At 39.8% G+C, this 25,495-nt stretch overlaps 1 protein-coding gene across 11 annotated transcripts in view; it reads right to left on the bottom strand.

The window, feature by feature from the left end:
• Window positions 1-25,495, bottom strand: part of nrxn2b (neurexin 2b) — a 661,917-nt gene that overhangs the window by 294,712 nt on the left and 341,710 nt on the right. For all 11 annotated transcript variants that reach the window (XM_063470250.1, XM_063470249.1, XM_063470257.1 and 8 more), the window contains 3 exons: window positions 14,301-14,420; window positions 12,887-13,268; window positions 11,711-11,901 (listed from right to left, as the gene is read on the bottom strand). In XM_063470250.1, the coding sequence (XP_063326320.1) occupies window positions 11,711-11,901; window positions 12,887-13,268; window positions 14,301-14,420 (693 nt within the window). The remainder of the gene's footprint in view (window positions 1-11,710; window positions 11,902-12,886; window positions 13,269-14,300; window positions 14,421-25,495) is intronic.

The raw sequence follows: 25,495 nt of genomic DNA, 5'->3' as shown, positions 1-25,495 counted from the left end.
TCCATAAGGTCTGTGTTGTGTTGGAACTGGTGCACACCCTTTTAATAAAGCCCTCGATACACTATAATCATTTATGGCATAGCCTGTGGTATTAAAATTATACAAGCTGTAACCAACCCATAATTTCCCCACTGGGTGTAGATCTAGATTAGAAAAAGAGAAGAAAACAATGCCAAACTCATTATTTCTACAACAAAAAGGGAAATAACACACATAACCGCAACTTTACATTGACGCAAACTCAGTCTGTTGTTACGCGAGTCCTTGAAGGGGCTTGAGCAGAATTTGTGCCCGTGCTTGCCTGTGACACTTTCTGAAAGATTGTATAGTGACACAGACAGGCATTATTACACACTTTCATGCTTCCATTCTCTCTCTATGAAATGTCACTCCATATTCAATGTCCTTTCGCTTTGCCTTGGCTCTATTGCACTTCAGTTTTTTCGACTTTGCTCGGTCACCCTTCTTCACTCTCCATTTTGCCCGTATTTGTCTTCATTTCTCTGCCCTCTTATTTCCCATCCTCACTGTTATACACTCACAATATTCTTGCCTTGTCTGTCTTTATCTCCTTTTAACAATCCCTGTCTCTTTGCTTTACTTAGTTCCAGCTGATATGCTGTGAAAATGCCAGCACAGGTCAGTTGTTCTTACTGGTTATGCGAGTGTCTGGTTTTCATTACATCAATCAAAACTAGCAGAAGCTGAGCATGGACAGCATGCACTTTTGAACTGATGATGTCTTTTAGGTAAGACTTTTGGTGTTGCCCATAAATCAGTGCCTGATCAATTTCTGGTTAATATAGCACAGATGTTACAAACACAGAAGCGTTTGAGATACCTGCGAATCAGACAGTTTGCTCATATCTTTCCCAGTAGCTGCTCCCACAGTGTCCTAGCAGCTTACTTTTGATGATACAAGTCTGCAATATCACATCAATCTTTCTCTGCTGAACAGAGTTCACACATTTTAAACATGTATAATTCTGTGTTAACAAGATCAATAGGACCAAAGGTTGGCTTTTCTATCACAGTTCTTTCTTTTCTGTTATTTTCCGTTATCCAGATATATCTCTATTTACATAAACTGTGATCCACATTATACAGCTTCTATAAAATGAAAATTGAGTGACTTTTATTCAAGTTTTTTTGCTTCTTTTATTTCCTCTGACTTCAAAAAAGGTATCAATCACAGCCAAAGGGATTTTTTTGTTTTGTTTCTGTAAGCAAGACTCAGTTGTCATGCAATATGTGGATGAAGGAGAATTAAATAAAACATGGAACAGTGCAATGACGTGCAAGGTGCATGAAAAAAAACACTGAGGTTTCCCGAGAACCAGTAAGAAGTCGCTGAACTGTTAAAAGATCTGGGCGAGCACGCATAAATTTGCTTTGATAAAGGCTTGTTAAGAACAGAGAGAAAGGTTTAGCTTGGAAACTGATACACATAGCACTGCAAATAGTTCCAATTACTGATAAATGGCATCATATGGTCCAGAAAGGTGGAGCTGTGGTTGGCTGGTAATGCTACATTAGCACCAGGGAAGTTGCTCTTTTCAAAGGGATGTTAATGCTTCATGATGGCAGTTACAATACGTGGAATGTGTTTTTGATAATCTGCTGATTAACTGTAACAAATCATCAAAATCCAGAGTGTTATACAGGACCAGTATGTCATTAATGACACCCTGCAGAATGATATGTAAGCAGAATATATACAGCTGTATACATAGATTTTTAAGCTGAAAAAGGGTGAGACTCAAATAATATCTAACTTGATCACTTCATTTGGTACTATTGTGTTTTCTTTTTCACAAGTCACTTTTTGATGTGACAAACAAAACAGCATCCTGCAAAATAAATTTAACAATTTTGTGTTCTTTAAAGAAATATCATTTTTCACTTGTATTCATATCCTGGCTGTAATATAATTGTTAATTAATAAAGACATTCTTAATCATCCTGAAAAAATACAAACATAACTGAACGAAAATGTCAAACATGGTGTAACAGCGACACATTCTGTAGTCTTTCAGCCTCTCTTCCCCAGTATTTCTCACATGATGGAGAAGGGGACCTGTTAGTTTGGAAAAAAACACATGCACCCTTGACAATTTTGCATTCATAAGGGGCATTATTACTAGCCAGACACCTGCCAGGTGAGTATCACCCAGCCAATGAGGCTCTAGGGAGTTATGGCGATTTGGAACAAAAGCAGTTCCATTATCTGCTAACTAACCAATACTGAGTGTGGTTGAATTAGAGACCTTTTTTGTTGGTCTAAATTGAAAATCGCAAAATTATGTGTGGAAGGACAATTTGAAAGGTTCTATAACTGAAACAGTAGGAAATTGAGTCCAGTTATAGTCTTTCTGGTGTTAGATAAATAAGTTATTTTGCTGCAGTTCTTGCATAACTTTTTTTTTCTGTCACCCATTACCTTTCCCCGCATTAACTGAACTTTCTGCTTTCTGCACTAATTGCTTACTTAGTTTTTGAAATGGCTCTCTTTACTGTGTCTCCTCTCCCATCAGTCCTTCAACATTTCACCTGGGAGTTATGGAAAACAGGATTTCTTTTCACTGGCTCATCTGCCAGGAGAGATGTTATAAATACATCAGTGGAAAAGTACCATCTCCTTTCTGCCCTTCTACTTGAATGGATAAGAATTCAAGTGTTTTTGTTGATGAGCTCACTTAAATGTGCTTTCCCACGCCGATTAACTATCGTGAAACTGTTTCTTTAATATACATTCCATTTTTTGCATTTGTCTGCATAAAGGTTGTAAGACAGCACAGAATAAAAAGCCTAAAAAAAGAGCATTAGGGTGCAGAAACAGACACACTCTCACAAGAAATGCTCACTTTATCTCAGCTCCACCTTCAGTGAGGAAGTCAGCTTTTGATGAAATGGAGAGAGAAGAAGGTGGGGTGGAAGCAAAAAAATGGCCAAAGCTCAGAGTAATGCCACAGTAAATTGTATTGGAAGACAGGTCAGAGCAAGAAAAAAAGTTAAAACACACTGCTCTATGGCAGCACTCATGCTCCCTAGGCCGTCATTTACTGAGAGAGCCCTGACACTGAGCGGAAAATAGAGGGGGTAGAGAAGGACATGGGAGGGAAATGAATCAAAAGAAAACAAAAGGAGTCTGGATGGGAAGTGAGACTTTACAGGAGTATGCGAAGAACCTGTATAGAGGATACTGGGTTCGTATGGCATCTGATGTCTCAGCACCTTGTAAAAAATAACTTTTCTTTATTGGATGATGGGCATAAGCTAAAAACTGTAATTACAATCAGTGCTTATGTCCGTTTTGGAACTATGGCTGAGATCATGGTGATTCATCACTGACTGATTAAACTGTAGTTAAAAATATTCTAGGTGTTGATTGTAAACGTTAATGAGGAAGATAAGGACAGTGATCTCAGCATCATCAATTAAGCTGCTGCTGATGTAGGTTATGACAAATAATCGGTGCGATGCCTCTGAAATCATCCCGCCCAGATTGCCAACACTGTCCTCACCTTCCTAAAGCTTCGCAGGAATATGCACCGTTCAACCGGGTGAAGAAACAGCTCGAGACAGTTATACTGTTTGATTTCAGGTGCTAATCCGGTTTTGTAGCATATGATTTGTTCGTTATTATTATGCAAATGCTTTCAAGCGCTGCTTTGGCAGATCTTCATTACATTGCCTTCTCCCTCTCTTTCGTTCATGATCCTACGCCAGGTGCAAAGTGAAGCAGTGTTAAAGAGGAAATTGAATACAGCGCACGTTCTGTAATTCATCTGGTACACAGGTATTTCTCACGTTTCTCTTCCAAAGTAAATCAGATTCTAGAGAAAAATCAGACATCCACACCAAGTTCACTGTTTATGCTCAGAACAGTTACAGTTAAAAATTCCCAAAGGACCACTGGGACCTCAGGAATGAACGAATAGAGACAAGTGAAAAAGCTGTTGTCCTTTTCCTGACGCAACAGATCTGGCTGATTAGTGTTGACAAACTGACTTGTATACAACTCCATAAAGAATTAGAGGGACTATTTTTTATTTGATAGTCAGTGCTGTAATCAGGCTCATATCACCCACAATCACTGGACGAGAATTTGTAATTCAAAACATCCAATATGATTCATTACTCTAAACTCCTGTGTAAATGCTTCACTTTAAACAATAAAGAGGTGTGTGCAGTGACTAACACAGATAATGTCTGGAAAACTGACACTGTTTTATTAACAGCTTTATCAATACCTTACTTGTTTAAGAGGAAAAAATATTGGATTGGAATCGGTACAGGAGATATGAGTTATCTGTATTTGACATGAGCCATTCCTAATTCAGATATCAATGAGTTATTAATATGCTCCCAGAAAAGCAAAGGCTTCTTACGTAGTGAAAGTGAAAATAGTTCTTTGTGTTTAAAGTAGAGTGGCCATTAGAGAAGTTGTAGTTAATGACACCTCCACACTGGTTTGTGCAATCAGTCAGGGTGGCTTGGCCTTGACATTTCAGATTGCTTTGGTTGGCTGTCAGCGTATTTAGAGCATTCAGATTAGAAGTCATTAAAGTTGAAATTGTGTATAGAGGTGAAGAAGAAGACTCGCAGTATTTACATTTAAGACATATAAAGCACTTTGAGTGGTCAGTAAGACTGGAAAGGTGTTACATAAATGCAAGTACAGCCTGAAATACAGACAAACGTAATTTCAATTTTAACTGTTGGACATTTTTTTTGTTGCACTGTACGAGATCTTTATTTAACAGTTCTTTTGTAACTGTTGGCACAAAGAAGCAGGCTTTAAAGGCTATTCACATGGACATGACACTCAGAAAGAGGGCGACAAAAAGAGGCAAAAGAGATGGAGAAGAGAAATGTATTCCTTTCACATAATAGAACGGGCCCTAGCATTATGGTAATGACATACAATATAATGGGAGGACAGGAAACCCCTCGGGATGTAATAGTGTATGTATATCATCAAAGGATGACTAGATTTTGATGTTTTAGGTCCATCCTGACAAAGGATTCCTTTGAATAAGCGGAAATGTGAAACCAGTGGTGACAGTGTTCTCAGGAGGACCGGGGCTGGGCACCCACGGTAGCAGTGATGATGTTCTGCTCATGACCAGTGCCTGATGCAAGACATTGTTGCCCTTACAGTATACCCTTCAAGGCCCGATGTTGGGCAGTGGAAAATATACACAGTCAAGTGTTTATAAAACACATACCATGGCTGAGTCAAGGTCAGAGGTAGTTAAAGTTATGTTCATTTTATCTCAGAATGTGGGGACGATCACACTGTTTACCAAATACACTCGAAGCCACTGTGTCCTTGAGTGAGACAATGAATTCCTAGCAGCTCCAGGGCTGCTGTACTGCTGTTCATCGTGATCCTCTTACAGAGAAGGGAGGCAAAAGATATATCTCGCCTGTGGGGAGGGCCAGCAAGCAAAAATTTCTATGAAGTGTGACAATATTCCATAAATCCATAATATAAGAATGACTGAACCACTTACATATACTAGTTTGTTTTTTTTTCTTCATGTATCTTGCACAAAGCCTGGCAGAGAGCAGATATACTAAGAAAAGTACAGTTTTTCTGAAAACCCAGAATGGTTCCTAGTAGCCACATTGCTGCTATGCATTTGAACATGGATGAACAGTTGCGGCCTTTCCATATTTTATGGGATCACTTCAGATGACATGGTTCTATTTCCTGACAAACTGAAAACCTTTAGAGTATCTATCAGTTTTGGGAAGTACATTATGCCTTTTAACTCTAGCCACTGCCACAGGAGAGTGCTAAAGTTTTCCAGGAGAGAGGAAGGTAGCGATCTAGGTTTTCCTAACTTGGAAGTAGCTGACATAGAATATAGAAAAATTAAAGGGCATCTCAGCAGCATGAAACTTTTGATTAACGACACCAACACTTTTGAATTCTGCCTGAATCCCGTATTTACTTCCACTGACCATTTGCATGTGCCTCTAAAAAAATGGTAACAGAAAAAGAAACTGAAATCCACGAAGAATTAATCTTCTGGTCTATGTAAAATATAAAAGGATTTTGGTGTTGTGGCTGTATTAGTAAGAGACTTTAGGTAGTGGTCAGATGCTGACATTATTGCAAAGCTTTGGGTCAATCAAATGGCTAATCTCTATTTTACTGCGGAGCTCATTAAAATGTGTGTACCTGTTTGTCTTTCTCTCCTGTTCTCCATATTGTGCTTCAATTTGTTCTGCTTTTGTTGGGAAATGGAATGTCATTGCTTTACAATTCCACAAAAATATGCCTCATTAACAAGCATCTTCAAAAGAAAAGGGACACATACTGTCTAAATACGCTCCTCCTCCATTCATCTCCTCATCCTGAATAGATTTATTCTACTGTTGTTAATGTCCCTCATTTCCCCATCACTGTATTTAATAAAGGCAATTAATATCTCTGACATTCTCGTGTTTCTTGCATAGTAAAACAAATTATTCCCTCAGGGCAATCAATGTTTACATTTACCTCCTTTTCCACAGGCCCCGCACTGTTCACTTCAATTTCAGATTTAAAAGAGGTAAAAAGCATCACTATAATAACAGTCAGCCTGAAGTTAAACTAGCAGTCATCTGCTTCGTATTGGGGCAGCTGTGGCTCAGGTGGTGGAGTGGGTCAGTGGATCAATCCCCAGCAGCTACTGAGCCCAGAGTTGAACACAATGCATTCATCAGTGTGTGATTTGGATAAAAAGAGCTGTGTGTGCAAATCTGTGTGTGACTGGGTGTATGATAGAGAGATTAAGAAAGCACTTCGAGTGCTCAGATCGAGTAGTGCCAGTCAAATGACCTACATTTAAGAATTTATTGTTTTATTTTGATGAAATCTGTCGTTAGTCCTGAGGTTTAAGGCAGCTCAGCTTCCCAACTTAAATAATTTTCTCCCAAAATTCAAAATGCATAACTGAGATTTTAATATGTAATAACTACCATGTGTTTAGTAAAGTACATTTCCGTGCATCTATAAGAATGGATCTCCATCCAACAGTATGACTGCTACAATAGTAGTAAAAATGTGTATATTTAGTGTACAGGATGTAGCAAAGGACACATATTCTCATTGGCTTTAGTGAAAAACTAATTACCGGTAAGTGTCCTTATATAGCACTAATGAATTAATGATCAATATATCATTGTTAAATTAATTGTGATAACTGACATAATTAGCATAAACAAATTGGGTCTCTTAGCCTTTGTCCACCCCAAATGGTGTTGTTGGTGCAAGTGTAATACGAAATGAAAACATATCATGTATACCCTGTAGCTTCCTGTCACAACGAAAGAATCTGCTAATTGTTCTTGTTATCTTTCCAGGGGGAGGCTGTCGTCTTGGTGATAGTCTTGTTCATATAATTATAGTGAAGCCTGAAAATGAACGAGGTAATTAGTAATGTAACATGATATCAGTTAGACCTTGTGACATTTAAAATATGTCATTATTGAAGACTCAAAAACAGCATTAGTTAAGAGATGAAACATTTCAAACAGGAAACGTGGGGATAAACCAACACCCCATCAGATTTAGGGTTAAAAAATGGAAAATATGGAAAGAGGCAAATGGAGAGCTCACAGCATGAGGCATCAAATGAAATTCCTGCAGAGAATAAAGCGAGTGTTTAATCAAGAAAATCCTTTTTTACATTTTTATTTATTCTGGGGTAATTAATTTTGTAATAATAATTAATAATTAATTATTGGATCAAAGCAGAGACTCTGCAGGCATGTTAGTAATCAATAACAATTTACACCAAGACGAAGCCAAAGATTCTACAAACTGTTTCAATTCATTTCTTTGTGTCTTTTGATTATATAGGACAAAACTAGTGGTAATACTTATAATGACCCTCACATTTAAATTACATTTTGTTACATTTACTCATAATCCTAATAAAATGTACATTTGTTATATTTCTAATTGTAAAAAAAAAAAACTACATTCATGAATATGACTATATGTTTTTATGCATTATATTATAAAGTTGATAAGAGATTAAAATAATGCCATTCTCATGATATCAGCACATAGTATGTATGATTATGATTATAAACACAGTATATAATATGTCAGTGACAACTTTTATTGATATATGCTGCTGCTTAGTCAAAGCCACTGATTGTTCATTACATGTGTGATGATAATAGTTATTATTTTACCCCAAACTTCGATCTTACTAAGCCTAACCAAGTAGGTTTGGGGCTCAAACCATCCACATAATTGTTTGCAAACCAATTATTAACCAATCTGTAACCATTAATAATCATTTCATTGTTTTTACTGTAATTTCCTATCCATTATATATTCTAAACAAGTAATAAATGTGTAATTTCACGTTCCACAAATAAGCACTCATCGTGATATAATATTGAACTCATCATGATTTGTGCTCTCTTTGGCCTCATTATTGGGTCTTTCCATCATATGCCAGACTTCTCTTGCAAATATGATAATAATAGTTTTAAAATGTCCTAGAATAAAACAAGCTATTGCAGTAGAAGAATATGGTAACAACTTGCAGTATGTTGACAAAACTGACGCAGCCGTATTCCCTTTGTGATGTATGTTGAACATGCATCACAACGGGTCTTGCTCTAAGACCTGCTTTTACTCTACAAAACCGCTCAGTGCTATCCTTGGGAGACTGTGTGTGTTGTTCCATCATCATACTTTAGCTGACAAAGAGGAATGCCTTGAAGATTTTTTGCCTGTCCAAAAACAAAGGAAAGGAAGACAGAGAGCACAAAACCCATTTTCCCCATTTTCTCTGTGCAATTACACAGATAAAGCTTGGAGAATTGGATTTTTTTTCCCTTTGAAATGCAGACTGAAATGGTGTTAAAGCAAAGCAAAGAGATTGAGAGGAACGTCTTATTGTTGCTATTTCGTCTGTTTTTTGTTTGTTTTTTTAAACAAAGCTTTGTGTGTGACCACTGAAAAGTAACACGAGTATATAAAAAAAGCAGAAAAACATATTCTGTTTATCAAATTTAAAAATATATATTTATATATAATTCTCGAGAGCCTTTCATCACCTACGAAACTACACACATTTAGCCCTGGCGCTTTGTTCTCGTGTTTACAGTGTTTGAGCGCAATATTTTGTCAGGAGGATTGTCACAGTAGAACCACAGAGAATATCTGTGGTTCTACTGTGTTTGAATGCCCAATTAGACAAGTGAATTGAGGATAGAGACATCCCCTAACCCCCTCTAAAGTCCTCTAAAGTGATATTTACAGCCATTATTCTTCCCACTAGCACCAAGCTGCTTCGATATCTACCCCCTGCAGGCAAGAATTGTTCAAATAAAGAAAAGGAACCCTGAAAATACATAGATTTTGAACACAGCAGCATGCACATTAACGACACAGATGGAGGGTTATTCCCCAGCCATGTTGAGAATGTGTTGATTGGACAATGAAAAGATGCCTTCTGCTTCATTTAAGAAAAAGAAAATCAATTTGGTGTCTGTAATTTTGAATATGCAAATTGTGCCATTGTTGCTGTATACTTCTGTGCTGGGCAGCTGTCTTTGTATGTTCAGTTGGAAGCATATTATTAGAATCAAGTACAGTTTGGTATCACTTCAGTGCACAATCAGTGGTTGTATTGCTTGCAGAAGAGTTCATCTGACAGCCACGTGTAGTCACGTGTAGATTAATATAACTATGTTGTCATCACACGCTGCATTCTGACAAGTATCGGTGGGTGTCATGGTGTTACATGTCTTCACTCATACATATTGAATATTCATTAAAAAATCTCAAATAAACTCTGTGTTTTTCTGTTTTTAACACAGAACAGAGCGTGTGTGCAATAGTGACTTAAATGCAGCTAATTAAGCCTACTTTGTGAAGCAGCAGCCATCTCTAAGCTCCAGTTCTGCACTGTTAAAAACACTAATTTTAGAAAACTGCCACATCTTCTAACAAAATGGCCATAAACACAAATTCAAGACAACAGCTGTGCTTTGGTTGCAGCTATATTTACAATGATCACTCTGTGAGCAAATTCTCATGCACAGAGGGGAGACATGCAAACACAGGCAGGGCTGGTTGAAAGACACATGCAATGTAAATAATTTGTAAACTATAGGAATATAAATGGCATTGTCTCATTCTGTATCTCACTCGTAATATATCCAACCTGCTCGCCTGGCACTGCACAGTAGACATACTGTATGCATGCAGTGCATGCAATGGAGAATGAATACACAATTATACAGCGTTAAAAGCTACACTCAAAGCAAACAATTATTTCTAGTGGTTCCTGAACTCACTATTGACAACATTATGAAATGACCACAAAATATAGTTCAGTAAAAAAAATTCATCCTTCCACTTTAGGTGGCAAATTCTAAGATCAACTTGCTAGCTGTCTTGCACTTGCATATTTCACTACTTTGTAAACCAGGGAAGATATGGATTTCCCATTCCTCTATACGTCTTCCTCTACAGACTGCCTTAGGATTATTCTGTTTTGGTGGACTGTGCATACTGCAATGCACAAAACTGGAAAAAAGGGTAAGGTCTGTGAATAAATCATTCCCCAAAAAAGCTTGGGCCGCTTTTTGATCTTTTGACTCCTCACAGCCATCAGCGTGCCCAGGGAGTCACCCTGACTTCTGATGTGTCTTACACAAAAATTCCCTGTAACCTCAAGAGCACTCCAAGCTCTGGGACATAACACTGGTAAAATCAAAGTGTTTCCTCCAGTGCCAAACTTAATGTGTGTTCATGGTGGCACTTGAAAGAGTCTAGCCATGGTCACACAGCAGTCTATCCTCTGCTGTCCATTGTTAATATCCTAGATCCAAGAAGTGCGTGTTACTTTTTGATTGCTGACATTCTTAAAGCAGACCAAAGATATTATTCACATGCTGTAAAACATTTTGTGGAACTGCCGAGCGCCTTCCTTTGAAGGCTTTTATTTAGAGCGGATTCACAGAGACGCAACATTTAAAAAGTCACAGTAGTAAAAGGTGCCTCCATCACATAAGCTCATTATTTTGTGGGTAAAAGTAATTCACTATGTGTTTTTGTTTTTTAAAAATCTTCAGTCTAAACAAGAAGCGATGAGCAGTTATTGTTTGTGGTATGATTCTTTTTGTTGTGTGATGTTGGATTTAGGTCAGATAGTGATTGGTGAAAGATGTTGGTGTTATTGCCCTCCTCCTGCTGAACAAGGAGGATCACCTTTTAAAGCAAACAGCCTTTTTATTTCAACCACTGTCCACTCTTGTTTGGCCAGCATATTTACACATGAAGCTCAGGATGAAGAGAGATTTATTTTTCTCTGTAAATCACATATGCCCAGACAAAGAAACAAAAAACAAACGCACCTGGTAACAGAACCAAAGTGGATTTTGGAGCCATTTTTGTGCAATATGTGTGAAAGAAAATGGATATTTAACAAGGATATCAAACCAGAACTGTGCTACATGCCCACAAAAACAAAGGAATCCTCAAGAAAACCAATGAATATGCAGAAGTCCTATTCGAAAAGCCACTGGGATGCTCAGAGTGGTTATAATTTAGATGGATTTGAGCTGGCGTGTGTTTATGGCCATCCTCCAACAACACTAAAGGGACAGGCCAAGGATGACACTGGGATAGTTATTTCCTGCAAGTGCCAATGTTTTCTGGAAGATTTTACAGTGCTGCTGTTACCTTTGAGGTCCAGGTTGCGCGCTCCATTGGAGTGCTGAGTAACGGTGCGTGAGTCAATCTTGAGTGTGTGTACATTGTTGGCATCCCGGGACACCACCACATTGTGCCACTGGTTGTCATTGAGTGGTTTGTCTGAGTTGCCCTTCATCAGCGACGGGCCATTGCCGAGATCAAAGACGTAATGGATGTACCTTTGAAGAAAGACGTCAGGATTAGGACTGTGTTCCTAACTCTTGTAACTCAACAGCGGTGCACGAGTTAAACAAACTCATTTGTTTCAGGCACTTTTTATTCCAGGAAAATTGAATTTTATATCAAATCTTCCTTGGATGACTTTTTTCCTAAATTTTCTCCAAGATGCTGTAAGAATACTAACCGTTTATGTAACTGTACTTGGAAACTGTGATTTGTTTTGGTGTTTTTTCTGGCTGGTTAAACATGTAAATATAGATACCTACTTTGTCTAAAACTCTGTGCTTGGCCACAGGCAGATGAGGTGGCACAGTTTCCTCCTTCACACAAATATGGCTGTCTTTTGTGTTGTGGGTTAGAGCTATTGTGCTTGTTTCATTCAAGGTATGTGATTTTTTTTTCTACCTTGAGTCCAATTCCTTTATGTAGCCTCTTGTCTTTTCAGGGTAGAAGCAGCTCAGGCTTTTGTGTTATAACGATGCTGAATTCAGAGCACAAGGGAAGAGACAAACACTACCAAAAGCCTCTTTTGGAGACCCTAATTATAAGCAGCTTTTAGGTTGATGCGATTCACAAGTCCAACCACTTTATTTTGGGGTTGTGATGGCTTTGTCAAGTCTTTGTAGAAAAAAAAAACAACCTGAGAAAAAGCAGATATCTCTACTTCCTGTTGACCAACCACTAACAAGCTACAGCATGCGAAGCTTTCAGCTGAGCTTTTAAGATGACTGATTATGATTACTCACAAACATACTCTAAACTAAGTTACACCAAGCCCACTCTGATTCATAGCAGCATTAAATGACTCACTGATCTGTGGGGAAAATATATGTGCTTATGTGCTCTAAGTAAAAACAAGGGCTGGTGGACAGAAATCTGCAGAGCGCAGGGGAAAAGCAACATCATCTTTTTTAGGCATAGCATACAATAATGAAAAAACATAAAACGATTTAGACAATTAAGAAAAACCCAAGTAAAACTCACCCCTTTACCAGTTCCACAACTATAAAGTCGCTCCCATCTCCAGAGTTGAAGAGCATCAGGCCATCAGGCGTGGTGGTTTTAAACTGAAAGAACAGGTGCATGGAGGCGTAAGCTTGTAACGTCGCTAATGCTAAGTAGCTGCCTTTTGTTCGAAATGTCACCGGATCTGCAATGATGTGGCGCATGCCAAAGCGGGCATTCAGCTCGCAGTAGGAGATGTCCCCGTTTTTACACTGGTCTAGATATGGCACACTATTGAAGGTCAGGCCCTGCAGATGGCCAATGAAGTTTGAGGGGACCACGGATATGAAGCGGCGCTCAGTCATGATGCCCGTCTCAATGTTGTGGAACTCAAGACGTGTGTGGGCACCAGTCATCTGGCCTAAAAATTGTGGATAACAAAGATAAAAAAAACATTAGCAGATGGTACTACATTTCATTATTATTAGCCTTTATTAATTTATTTTATAATTATTATTATTATTATCTTTACAGTATAGTAATCAGTTATATTGCTGATCTGCGCTAAACAATGCAGTTGTGTTTCAGGACAGATAAGGAGTAATGGTCTTGGTAAACTGCCGACTAAAATCCTTTCCCTACTAACACCCGGAAGAGCCTGCAAGGCATCTCTTGGCATCATTTCCTTTTTTCTTTCCCAGGCACTAGTTTGTGAATAATGTCAGTCTTCACAGGGTTGATTTTCGCTAATGGTCTCGACATGCCCACTCCTTTTTTTCCCCTCTTCATCTACCACACACCCTCAAACTCACCTTTTCGCTCAGCCTTTGCCCTCCCATCCTTTCGCCTGAGGCCACAATGTTATGTGTGCCTCTGATGCCACCTTGTATTTGACCTTTCATCCTTCTCTTGGATGCAGGCAGAACCAATTTCTTTGAACTTTGTTCATTGGCTTGCTCACTCGTGGTAAGTAAAATAGAAATCCCCCAAAAAGCTCTGTCTGTATTCAGCCTCAAATATGTATGTATCCTTTTGCTTTTTATACATTTTTATGGCTTTGCCAGGCTTTGCAGCTAAGGTACCTGGCATTTAAAGGCTTTAAAAATTAGATATAGCGTAAGTCACTGTGGGATGCTTGGAAGGTTGTTATGGAGATTGGGAATTTGGTACAAACATCTTAAATTTAGCATTATTTGCAAATAAACGCTTGCCAGCTGAACTGCCATTATCTCTAAATATGAGTTCAACAATAAAAATGTCTCATTCATTTTAACTCTAATTTGTCACCTTTATGTCTCAAATCAGATGTTTTAATGACAACTAGCAAAACAGCTGCTCTGAGCCTGTGGGTACATACATTATCAGCAGAACACGTGGATTTGAGAATGCAGCACCACGCTCATTTACAGCATCTCACACCAAATGAATCCTCAGTGTCCTAATCACAACTAACCTTCCACTGTGACGTTATCCACAGACAGCTGTAGGTTCTTGCCTCTCCGCACCACCTTCACCATGTGCCACTCGTTATCGTTCAGCTTCTGCCCCGCGAACAGTGTCTCGGGTCCTTTGCCTGTTGTAGGGGGAGTTAAAATCACAAAACAGCACAGCAGAAATGATGTGTGCGCCTACCAACCCCCACCCCAACACCTTCCTTCTACCTCCACCTCCCAGCCACCCCCCCAACACACACACACACACAGGTCACACACTGTAGGTGACAGGGTTGGTAGAGAAAACCTGCATGTTTGCAAAACACATTCGTGCTATTGATTTTCTCACTATGCTAGGCATGAAAGGAACTGAATATCTAGCCCGACACACGCTGAGTTGCAGACATTATATGAAGGCATGTCCTGCTTTCACAAAGCATCTCGTGTCTCAGTTCAGCACACAGAAGACTCTCCTGATGTGCTGCATAAGTGGAGGAAACCAGGTGGTTTAACTGCTCACTCCTAAAACCTCCCTCCACCACTCTCCTCCTTAATTCTCTCTTTCCATTTCTCTACTCCCAATTCTCATCTCCTCAGCTCTACCACTAAAGGATACAGTTTTGTGGAATGGCATATGGTTTTGCTAAGATGCTCTATAGAGAAATATTTACATAAGAATGTTTTCAAAGTGGGGAGAAGGCTATTTATAAGCTGCCAATGACAGAGCTTGATTTCCTCAACATCAGAAAAAACTGCTGGCGTGAGGTACCGGCAGCAGAAACACAGTGTGGGTTTTGATTCTGTTATGAATGCAGCAATGATCTGCTGATTTTATTCTTCGCTAAAAGTCAAGATAGGAGCAGGTTCTGTGGAAGAGCAGTGCCAAATTTTGTGGACTGAATACAGATGAATAAGCGTAAAGGCTATGGCCAAAAAAAGTAAAATCCTTATACCACATGGATTCAGACTCTAAATGAAGGTCTAGCTGTAGTGGGACTGGGGTGATCATTATAATCAATGATCGGAGAGTTTTTGTCAACAACAATATAATGATGGGAAACTTTCGCCTCAGTGGCAGCAGGACACACTGAAATAGTAGAAAGCCAAAAGACACCAGTCTCTTCCATATAATCCACCCTCACTACTATCCATGCTTTTAGGTGGCTCTGAAGTAGAGTGAGGGCCACTGAGGCAGATCAATGACATCAAAAGATTGTGGCTTTCTTACACCATTAGCACTGATGATTTGCTTATTTTGAGTCTAATATTTGCTGTCCCACACCAATTCCAGGGTCACTGCCTCGCTTCTGAGTAGTTAGCCGGCTGGAGCTGGAGTGTGCAGCTGCTCGAGTGGATGATGTAGTACAGCCTGGTGAAATATGATGGTCCCTTTCCCAGTTCTGTGTGAAATTATTTAGTCTAGAGGAACAAAAGAATGTACCATCAATTGATGGCCCCACTTGGCAAGAACACACACTGCCCACTGGAGAACCGTTTTCCCATTTACCCCTGTCCCTTTTTCATTATATTGTTTTTTCATTTTTTTTTCCTTTGGCTACATAAAATGTGAAAGAAACACTTTGATCCCTCATATGTGAAAGGAAGAGGCTGCTATATAGATGCAAAGAAAGCAAGTGTGGAGGAAAGTTGCAAGCAGAGAAATTAAAGCTGATACAAAGATATGCAGGAGTGCAGAGATAAAATGTGAAAATGGATGACAGCGAAGAAAGAAAAAAAAAGAACCCTACAAAAACCTAAGAAAAAAAAAGTGCAACAGAGCTGCAGTAGAGCTGGCTGGCTGATGTAAGAGTGTAAAAGTTAGAAAAGTACAACAAAAATGAATGGGAACAGCTACAGCTTCAGAATGGAGTCCATGTAATATTTATTTTCCCTGGTTTCTACAGGCCACAGGAGAGCCAGGTCCACCGCTACCCACACAGCAAGAGTCATTTGGCTATAATACCTCTAACAATGGGGGACAAAAATGTATGCTCCTCTGGCTGGGCTAGCCAAGCAACAAAAAGCTCTGGGCAGAAGGTGGTAAAAGTGCAGCCAGGGACCCGTTAGGCTGTATGGTCAAAGTTGGAAATAATGACAACACTGGAGGGAAAGCACAGATAAGGTGGGGATGCAAGTCCACTGTCAAAGGTTAAAGACGAGTTTTGCTGACTTTTGTTGATTTTAAAATAAAAATGCTTTCAGTTAAAGTAGTTTAATACCTATGTGGGTAAGACGGGTTAAGTCTGTAACCTTTGATTATCTGATTTTATGCTACAAACAGCATGAATCCCCAAAATGAAGCGCACTGTGAACAGAGCTGTTAAGCCTTGCTGAGAAGTTGGAGATGTATAGATTGTTGTCTGTAGCTCTAAAGGCTCACTGCTGCTCCCCCTCCTTGTCCCACTACCCTGTTCAATTTTTCAAACTTATTCAATGTTAATAAAAAAAGAAGCAACAACGTGTTTTTAAAAAACAATTACAGTAAGTGTCAAGTTCAATGACATTTTTTGACTACTTTTTAATAAAATGTCAACTTGTGTTTTCTTCTTAAAGTATTACTCCTTTTAGTGTAAAGCTACAGCACTAGGGAATGCTTAAAATGTCACCATCACCAGGTTTAATTACAGTAAAAATCTAGATATGCAAATGTTACCTCATTAAGTGCTAGTGAATTAACAGATCTTTGTTTCATTTCAGTTTTCACTAAAACTTGAAAGAATTTAATGTCCTGATCCTAAACCCATAGGTGATCACTGGAGAACACTGACTGCCTCAAACCGACTATGATGAAGTTGGTGGTGATATTGCTTGCAGTTAAATTAAGTAAAGCCTTACTTCACTGCCCAGGTAACAAGGCAAACAGCAACACTAAGGACTTGCAGTATGGGGTTAAATGAGCCACTAAGCTGGTAATGTAGCCACTCTCCGAGAGAAGTACTCCTTGGTGAAACAACAAGGAGGGGAAGAGGGCTCGTTAATGAAGAAGCTGACAATTATTAAAATGAAATGAATTCTCATTCTGCCACTTGTGCCTTCTTACTCTGTCTTGATCAGCAGGGCAAAGGGCTGTGATCATATAAACAGAAGCTCCTTGTGCCTCTATCTCTCCCATTCCTTTGTTCCATCCTGTCACTTTTCTTTACACCTTCTAAATGCATCACAGAGGCACTGAAAAGAGTAAAAATAACTACGATTGTGGACTACTTTCATTGACTGTGTCAGCTCACCATAAGTGAGAGGCGTGATGTTTGTGGGCTGTTGCATAATTACCAGCAGCCATCCATCATTGGTTGCTGTTTTCTCTCTGTAAACAACCTTGATTAATGCAATCGGATCAATGCAACACAGGTCCTCAGCCAATGGCTGCAGGTTGTTGCCATCAGCCTCTATACAGGCTGTGAGGCTGCTGGGGCAACAGCAAGTACTTGAGCACAGTTGTTTAATTATTTTGTCTAAACTCTGATCACGACAACTTATGAGAGAATAGCTTATAATCACTCAACGAGCAATGCTGACAACATTTCTATCACGACAATCAAGAAAAAAACCTGAAAAATGTTTGTTTTCTCTTACTTTGCAAAAATAGCAGAGATCCAAATATCTCAGACCACAGATAATATGTGTAGCTAGAAGAAGAATCTGACAGTTTGAATATCTCGCCCTGCCTAATGACTTTTCTTATCCCTGTTCATATTCGTCACAGACACCACGACTCCAAGCCCCTTTATTAAACATAGTATGTTTCACTTAGATTCTTTTGCATTTTGCACGATGTCAGAGTTTTGTGTGGTCCTGTTAACATCTAGCTGTCACATAGAATTAGCTCCAAATAATAATGGCTATACAGTATACCAAGCAAGCTTTCTGGCATGATTATTAAGTCAACCAGTGCACCAAAGTCTGGCCAGAGGGAGCAAAGCCAGTCTGAGATTTGCTGGGCAAATGTGCTTGCCAAAATGACAACGCCACAGCACACCATCACAGGGCTACAGGCAGTCTCTAGTAAGTTTGCTGCTGGTGTAACAGTGGACGACTATGAAAGTAGCAATGAGTCATGCAGTCGTAGAGAGAAGCAAGCCACCGAGGCCGTTTATCGGGGTTGCTCGAGCATATGCAGTTAGTGTGTTGAGATTGCAGGGGTCAGGGGCAACTGCAGGGTGCGTCTGCGAGTTAAAGGGTTAAATTTGTCTAGGGGCAACTGACTGTGATGGTGTGTCTGATCTAACAAGACAGCTTATACCCCGATCTACTCAGATTAAAGAAAAAAAACAAACCCTAAAATGCCACAGGATTCACATCAAATGTAGCAAAACATTTATTTTCCAGTATCAGTGTAGCACTGAAAAGTCCCCAATCGGCTATCACATAACAAAATAATTGTAAATGCAATGCATGTATTATAGGATAATGTTGTTCCCTGATTGCACCACTTTTGTTTTTTATCTCATCACTCAACCAACCAACCAGGCCAACCTGAGCTACTATCTTGGTTGAGCTCCAAAAGACTAAATCTCCAGGAATCATATCATTTTATGATGCTTGGCATATAAAATGATATATGGGATACAGAGGTGAATAACAGCCTAAACTCTGTGATTTGAATTCCCTGGAAGAAAGCACAACCCTGACTAGCTACTGCTCTGGACTTTCGAGGTCATGAGCTTCTGCAAAGCCATGCACAAATTTATGCATTCACATAAACGCACACACTTGCAAGCACTCGTGGGAAAAACGTAAATCTAACAGCGGACTACAGTCTAATTAAAATAAGCTCAAGAAAGAACCTCACTGCCATTTGTTTCATTCTTGGCTCAGCAGCCCCACTCTGAGGGGGAAAAACAGGAAAATGCTGATTCTGTGTCACTGAAGTGATGAAGCCAGAGGAAGGGAGACACAGAGGGGCTTGTGCAGTCAGGAGCGAATGGAAAATGAGAAGATCGTGGATACCAAATGACTGAAATTGATTTTTCATGCAAAGTGGCATAGAAAACAGAGCCAGAGAAACCAGTGCTGACCAGGGGGAATTGTAATGCTTGGCTTCTCCATGAATTCATATGGTAAAGAGGGGCATTGAAAAATCTGCTTAGCAAGACAGACAGGTGCTGTAATCATATATGTGTGTGTGTGTGTGTGTGTGAGTGTAAGACTTGTTTATGTTCATGATTAACATTTCACTAACAGGTGATAGACCTCAGGCAACCCCCCTTTGTGCACCCATCTGGTAAAGCACATTGTGCGCTCAGCACACTCCAGTGTTCACACTCTTTCATACACACACAAGTATGCAAAGAATTGTGAAAGGGAATATGGAGTTTTAATGTAGGTAAAAAGGATATCCTGCTCTTTTAAAATGAACTAAGGGCCATTATTAAGCAGGAGTAGCTACCCATGTTTGCTGCCCCATACCAATCTAAGAGATCAAGGAGAAAAAAAACAGTTCTTCTCATATTTACATGAAAATTTCTCTAAATGTTAAAAACACAAAAAAATAGCCAAATAGTGATAGCAAGCAATGATAACATAGTAAATTTGATAATTAGGCGATAATTCAACGAATAACAGTCCCTGAACAAAGTTGACTTTTTCAAAACATTTCAGGAATAAGAAAATATGAATTGGAGGTGGCAATGAAAATACAAAGCTGGTATGTGTACGACTCAGATTTTGCACCCAACAGAGCAACAGAGAAGATTTATGAGGACTAGTTAAAAGCTGACAGCCTATAGCTATTTTATACACAGGGGAACTTTACAGAGCTTTGAAATTTTAAAAAGAAATTACAACTTGGAGACCGAGGATTTTTTTTAAAGATATGTATAAATGGGCCACTAGGCAAATTAAATTATTAGGGAAGGGTTGGGCAAAGTGGATGATATATTAAATGTCTTCCTATCAATACACAAACAAGAAAGCAAGCATAAAACAATATCAAAACTTTACAGGAGCCTCCAAGAGTCCTCAAAAGCAAATATCAAACTTATTAAAAATAAATGGGAGCGAGAAGGTGGAACAAGTAAAACAGAAAGTATGAAAAGTTTAAATCACAAAAGAAAAGCACCCTTATACACAGCTATGGGTAAAAAAAAGGGTTTTAGTTACTGATGTACAGAAAAAGCACCAACCTTTCAAAGATACTAGTGCAGGCCTTTCATCTTTGGGTAAGTGTGGGTAAGCTTTGGGACTGTACGGGCCGGGCAAACCCACACCTATCCCACATGGAGCTCAAGTGGGTGTGCCCACACAAGGCCCACAGCAGTTTTGCCCTTTGGGTTCCTTGCATAGATTTTTTATATGCAAGTCTACTTTGAGTTGACCACAGAATACCCATGTGGGAAACACAGCAGTTTTGCCCTTTTAGGACCCTAAGAGGGAATACTGTGGTTAACCCACTGTGGGTTGCCCATAGTAAATGCAGATGGGGCTCCATTGGCCTCTTTGTGAGTTAGCCCATGCAGGCCCAGAAGCACTTTTACCCTGAAAGGCCCCCCATCACATTTTTCTTTGGCCAAAGTGGGTTTGCCAATAAAAACCCATACTGGGATTCCAAAGGGCAAAACTGCTGCCCGCCCTGTGTAGGAACACCTACATGGGCCCTGCGTGGGATAACTGAGTTTGCCAGGCCCACACAGCTTACTGATAACCTATCCACTGTGTTCCTGCACAAGCATGTTTGTAACTGTGACTACTGAAGAAAATGAAACTATAGAACATTTTTTTAATACACTGACAGAAATACAAGGCTGAGAGAAGATGATTGATTGAAAACCTGAAGAAAATAAAAGTGAAACTGGATTTGTTCATAAACTGCAAAAGAACTCAAGAAGCAAAAGACATATTCCATTTTGTATGTATCTTGGTTGAAAGGATTTGAGTTTTCCTTTGTGTCTGTTTGAGGGCAAGTGACTCTATAGTGAAGTGGTTTACATGTTCGACTATCGTCAAGTAATTGTCAGGAATGAAGGGTTTAGAAATCTGCCAAGTCACCTATCTGGTTACTTTGACTTGATGAAGTTACTTTTTCTGTTCCAAATAATGTTCTGATGTACACTACATCCAATTGGTGGCAGTAATGTACCATGTTGCACATGTGTGCCCTGAACGATAGGGGTAGGGGAGTCCACACCTAGTATATAGGTATACTGTGGGTATGCTGCTACTCTCTGCTTAGTGTGGGGAGACCATACTATGGGCTGTCCCACTGGGATCCATGTGGACCCAAAGTGTGGGCTGCAGATATGCCCTGTATATCATGCTGGTACTGGGGCCTCACAGTGGACGGTCCATTGCAAGGCATGTGGGTCTGCCTACAGTGCCCGAACACAGGTCACAAGGGGGATGTTTGCAGGTAGGAACAAATTGCTGAAGGTTATATGGATTATCTGTAGCCAAATAAACAAACAGAAACTGTTCTGGGGTTTTTTTGTTGTTATTTTTTGGAATAGCATTTAAATGCAGAACTTTACAAAGACCAATTTAATTCAGACCTGTTATTTTGTTTTAGTCTCTTATACAAAAACTTGAACATCGCTGTAACACCACAGCTGTTAAACCAAACTGGACTAAAATAGAGCACGAGTACAAAAACGTTATCGCTGAAAATTAATTTCCTTTTCTATACTAAAGCTGAGAGCTTATTAAATAAACAATAAACAAAAACCAGATGAAGCCCAGTGTTGCTCTTGTAATCACCACCTATTGATCGGCAATGTCCCTTCCGTGCTTTCCAATTTATTAAGAATAATAAAAAAAGAAAAAGGCAAAGCAGACAATATAAAAGTGCAATATAAACCAATAATGCTTTAAGAAATATTTGGTTTAGCCAGTACAGGAATAGCAAACAATCAGTATACTTGATCAGTTTCACCTTGTGATGGCTCATTATCTATATAGAGCCATGTGTACAGGTTTGTTGCTAGTGTTAAAAGATTGATTTTCGTGCACCGTGCAAGTAGTTACAGCTGTAACAATGAGAAGCTGGTGGGTGTTTCTTAGGTGTACCGTAGGCAGTGAACTGAGACTACATGGTCTTCTTCCTTCCTACATTTGTGGGAGGTGCGTGTATGAGTGTTTGTGAGTGAGAGAGAGGGAGTGAGCAGAAGCGGGTGAGAGCTTACGCTTCCGTTCAACCTTGCAGAGGAGAGCGGTACATGCTGTGCACAATAGCTACATCTCCCACACACAAACATGTTGTCCTGTTTTCATACTGTACAAAAACAGACCGGCGCTCCTAACTGGATGATTGGGATCTCTGTGTGTAAGCTTGGGTGGATAACCATTAAAGAGACTGAAAAAAAGTAAGAGGAACCCATTTTCAAAGAAGTACTGTTAAAATTTTAATTCAGGCCTTGGGTTATGGCGTTGGTGGTGGTGAGGGGAACGAAGGCAATGAGAGGGCAGAATATGTGTGTGGACAGAAGATGATGACAGGGATGCTGTGTCAGCATTGCTCTTTTTCTGGCCAAGAATGTGGCACAGGAGCGCCGCGGGATAATTTGATGACACGCTTGTGTGTAGGAAAGTGACCTAAGCGAGGAGGAGGCGATATGTACGCGAATGTTCGTGTCTATCCACCTGTACTTTATATCACAATTATCTGGAAAACATATTGAGCTTTGAGGACTTATTTGTTAGATTTACATATTTTTTATGATGGTTTGAGTGTGCCAATGTGTGCGGTGCATTAGAGTGTTTCGCAGTTTAGTGCCAACCCCATGTCCCCTCTCTCCTTTGCCATCTGTGCTCCTGGCATGGCTCCTTAGTGTCGGTAATGAAGAGGAACCACCCCCACTCCCATCTCCCCTCCCCTCCACCCACCCACCTACCCCTCTCTCTCACTCTTTTGCTTACTTGTCTGGCTCTCTAACAAACCTTTTCCTTTAACTGTGTTGTCTTTACCCTAAAATGACTTTACTACCTAGAAATCTCCATACGCTCCTAAATTCCCAAACTCGCTGCTTTTGAAACATCCCCCTGAACTGCAGCTCCCGTGAATCTGCTTGACTTGATATTGATTCTTCTTTAAACAGAGCCTCTCAGCATGGTGCCTCTTAAGTTCAAACGTTTGAAAGCCTACTTCCCACCTAAATGAACAAATCCTATAAATACTGCACACCTGTGTTCTAAAACCCACACTCACAGCATAACATTATATATACTTGCACACAAATATATGTAATCACACATGAACCATACACATATATCACATACCATAATATGAAAAGCTATGTAATTGGTCTTATATTAGCTATCCCCTAAATCAGCATTCAAGCCAAATTCAGTTTAATTTAACTGTAATTTAAATGTCAAAGTTGTTTTATGTCAGCAAAGCTACAATTAGCATTTAGAGTCCTGTTAAAAACTACGTACAACCCGTGTTTCAGTAGCTTCTCGTACTACCTGTAGCAGCAATAATTCGAAGTGATAATTTTCTGCATCTAAGTTTCTTTCTTTCATTGTAGAGAAATCCTGACTCACTATTCTTGACAATGTTGCTTCAGTTCATTGAGGTTTGTGGGCATTCATTCATGCACAGCTCTCTTAAGAGGCCTCCACAGCTTTTCAGCTGGGTTAAGGTCTGAACTTTGGGGAAACTGGAACCCTTTTATTCTATTCTTTTAAACCCAAATCATTACCCCTCCACCACTGTGTTTGACAGTTGTTATGAGGTGTCTGTGCTGTTACTCTGTATTTGCTTTTCACCAGACATGCTGCTACGCATTACGACCAAATGTCTGCACTTTGGCCTCATCTATTCAAAGAACAGAAGTCCAGAAGTCTCGTGGTTTGTGGTTTGTTGAGATGCAATGTTAACATGGAAAATGAGGCCTGTAGAGTTCGAGATGTAGCTCTGTTTATTGGAAAGATTTCTGCTTCTTTGGAGATCCTCACACTTGGTGATGATCAGTTAGTCAAGTGCAATTAATCAGCAGCACCTGGTTCCTATTTAACTTCTGAATTCTTAGGTAAGCAGTGTGTACTTTTTCACACAGGACGCTATGAAAACATTTTCCCATGATTGTATTTGACACATTGTTGCTAAAGTTTCCATCCAACTCTGAAAGGAACACTTGGAACTCACATACAGTATCCTGTGATTATTGAAAAGATGTGTATTTAAACTTGTCTTTAACAAATCATGTTTTATTTTTTTTATTTTTTTGTGACTGACCCTGAAACATAACCAAGTTACAGTGTTTTTAAGTATTTTTGCTTATTCTGCAGAATGAACTGACATTAGGAAAATAACACAACAACTTCAACTGTAAGTGAACTATTGTGTAACTGGTTTATCCACTGTCTCTGGTCTTCTACTCTCTACTTAAAACCAACACTCCCTGGTTCTCCATCACTCCCTTGTTTCTCTGAGAAGCATTTTTGGGGGCAGTAGTTCAGGAGGTTTTGGACGCCATGCCTTTCCAAACCACAGGTTCAGTGCACTTTTTTGCTCATGTTTCCCTCTAATGAGCCCTCCCTTGTGCCAGCATAGCCTGGAGCAGATGGGATGGTTCAGCATGGCATCACCAGCCGACACAGTGGCATGTCAAACAGGCGGTCATGGGCCTGAGCATGCCAAGCACAGTCATACTCTATCGCCATATGGGAATAATGTGCACTGAGATCACGCTGGATAGGCTGACAGAGTGGGATACATGGCCTGAGTTGCCTGCAAATCAGAACAAATGCCTATGGATGCTTAAGCATATATGTATAAGTCTCAAGGCACAAACAAATGACTGTTTACCAGGCTGAGGTCAAGGCTTCAAACACGCTCAGAGTACTACTGTAGACACTCATCTGTTCACACATGCAAAATGCTCTCTACCCCTGCAGACACGTGCTGTGCACTCACAAATTTGCAAACAGACACACACACACGCACAATCCAGTCCATTCATCAAATGGCAATAAAAGACAGACACACAATTCTATACTACGCTCACCAGCCCTGGCAGTTGCTCCCATTTACACACCAATAGAGGCACACACACCACACACCCTCCCCTCTGTCCTCTGCAGACTGTGATGATGGCCTGTGTTTGGGAGGTTAATGGCTGTTTGCTCCCCACAACCTTCACACTTGATTACTCAAGTCGACTGCTGTCTGGACTGCGGGGGACATCTCCAGGACACCACAGCCCTTCCTGCCACCACTCTCATAAGTATGCCCTGTTCATTAGAAATGTTAATGAAGTTTGAGGACACAGTGTGCAAAGTG

This window comes from Pelmatolapia mariae, linkage group LG3_W (assembly GCF_036321145.2).
Source record: "Pelmatolapia mariae isolate MD_Pm_ZW linkage group LG3_W, Pm_UMD_F_2, whole genome shotgun sequence".
NCBI classification, from domain to species: Eukaryota; Metazoa; Chordata; class Actinopteri; order Cichliformes; family Cichlidae; genus Pelmatolapia; species Pelmatolapia mariae.
This window is presented reverse-complemented; position numbering and strand designations above follow the sequence as displayed.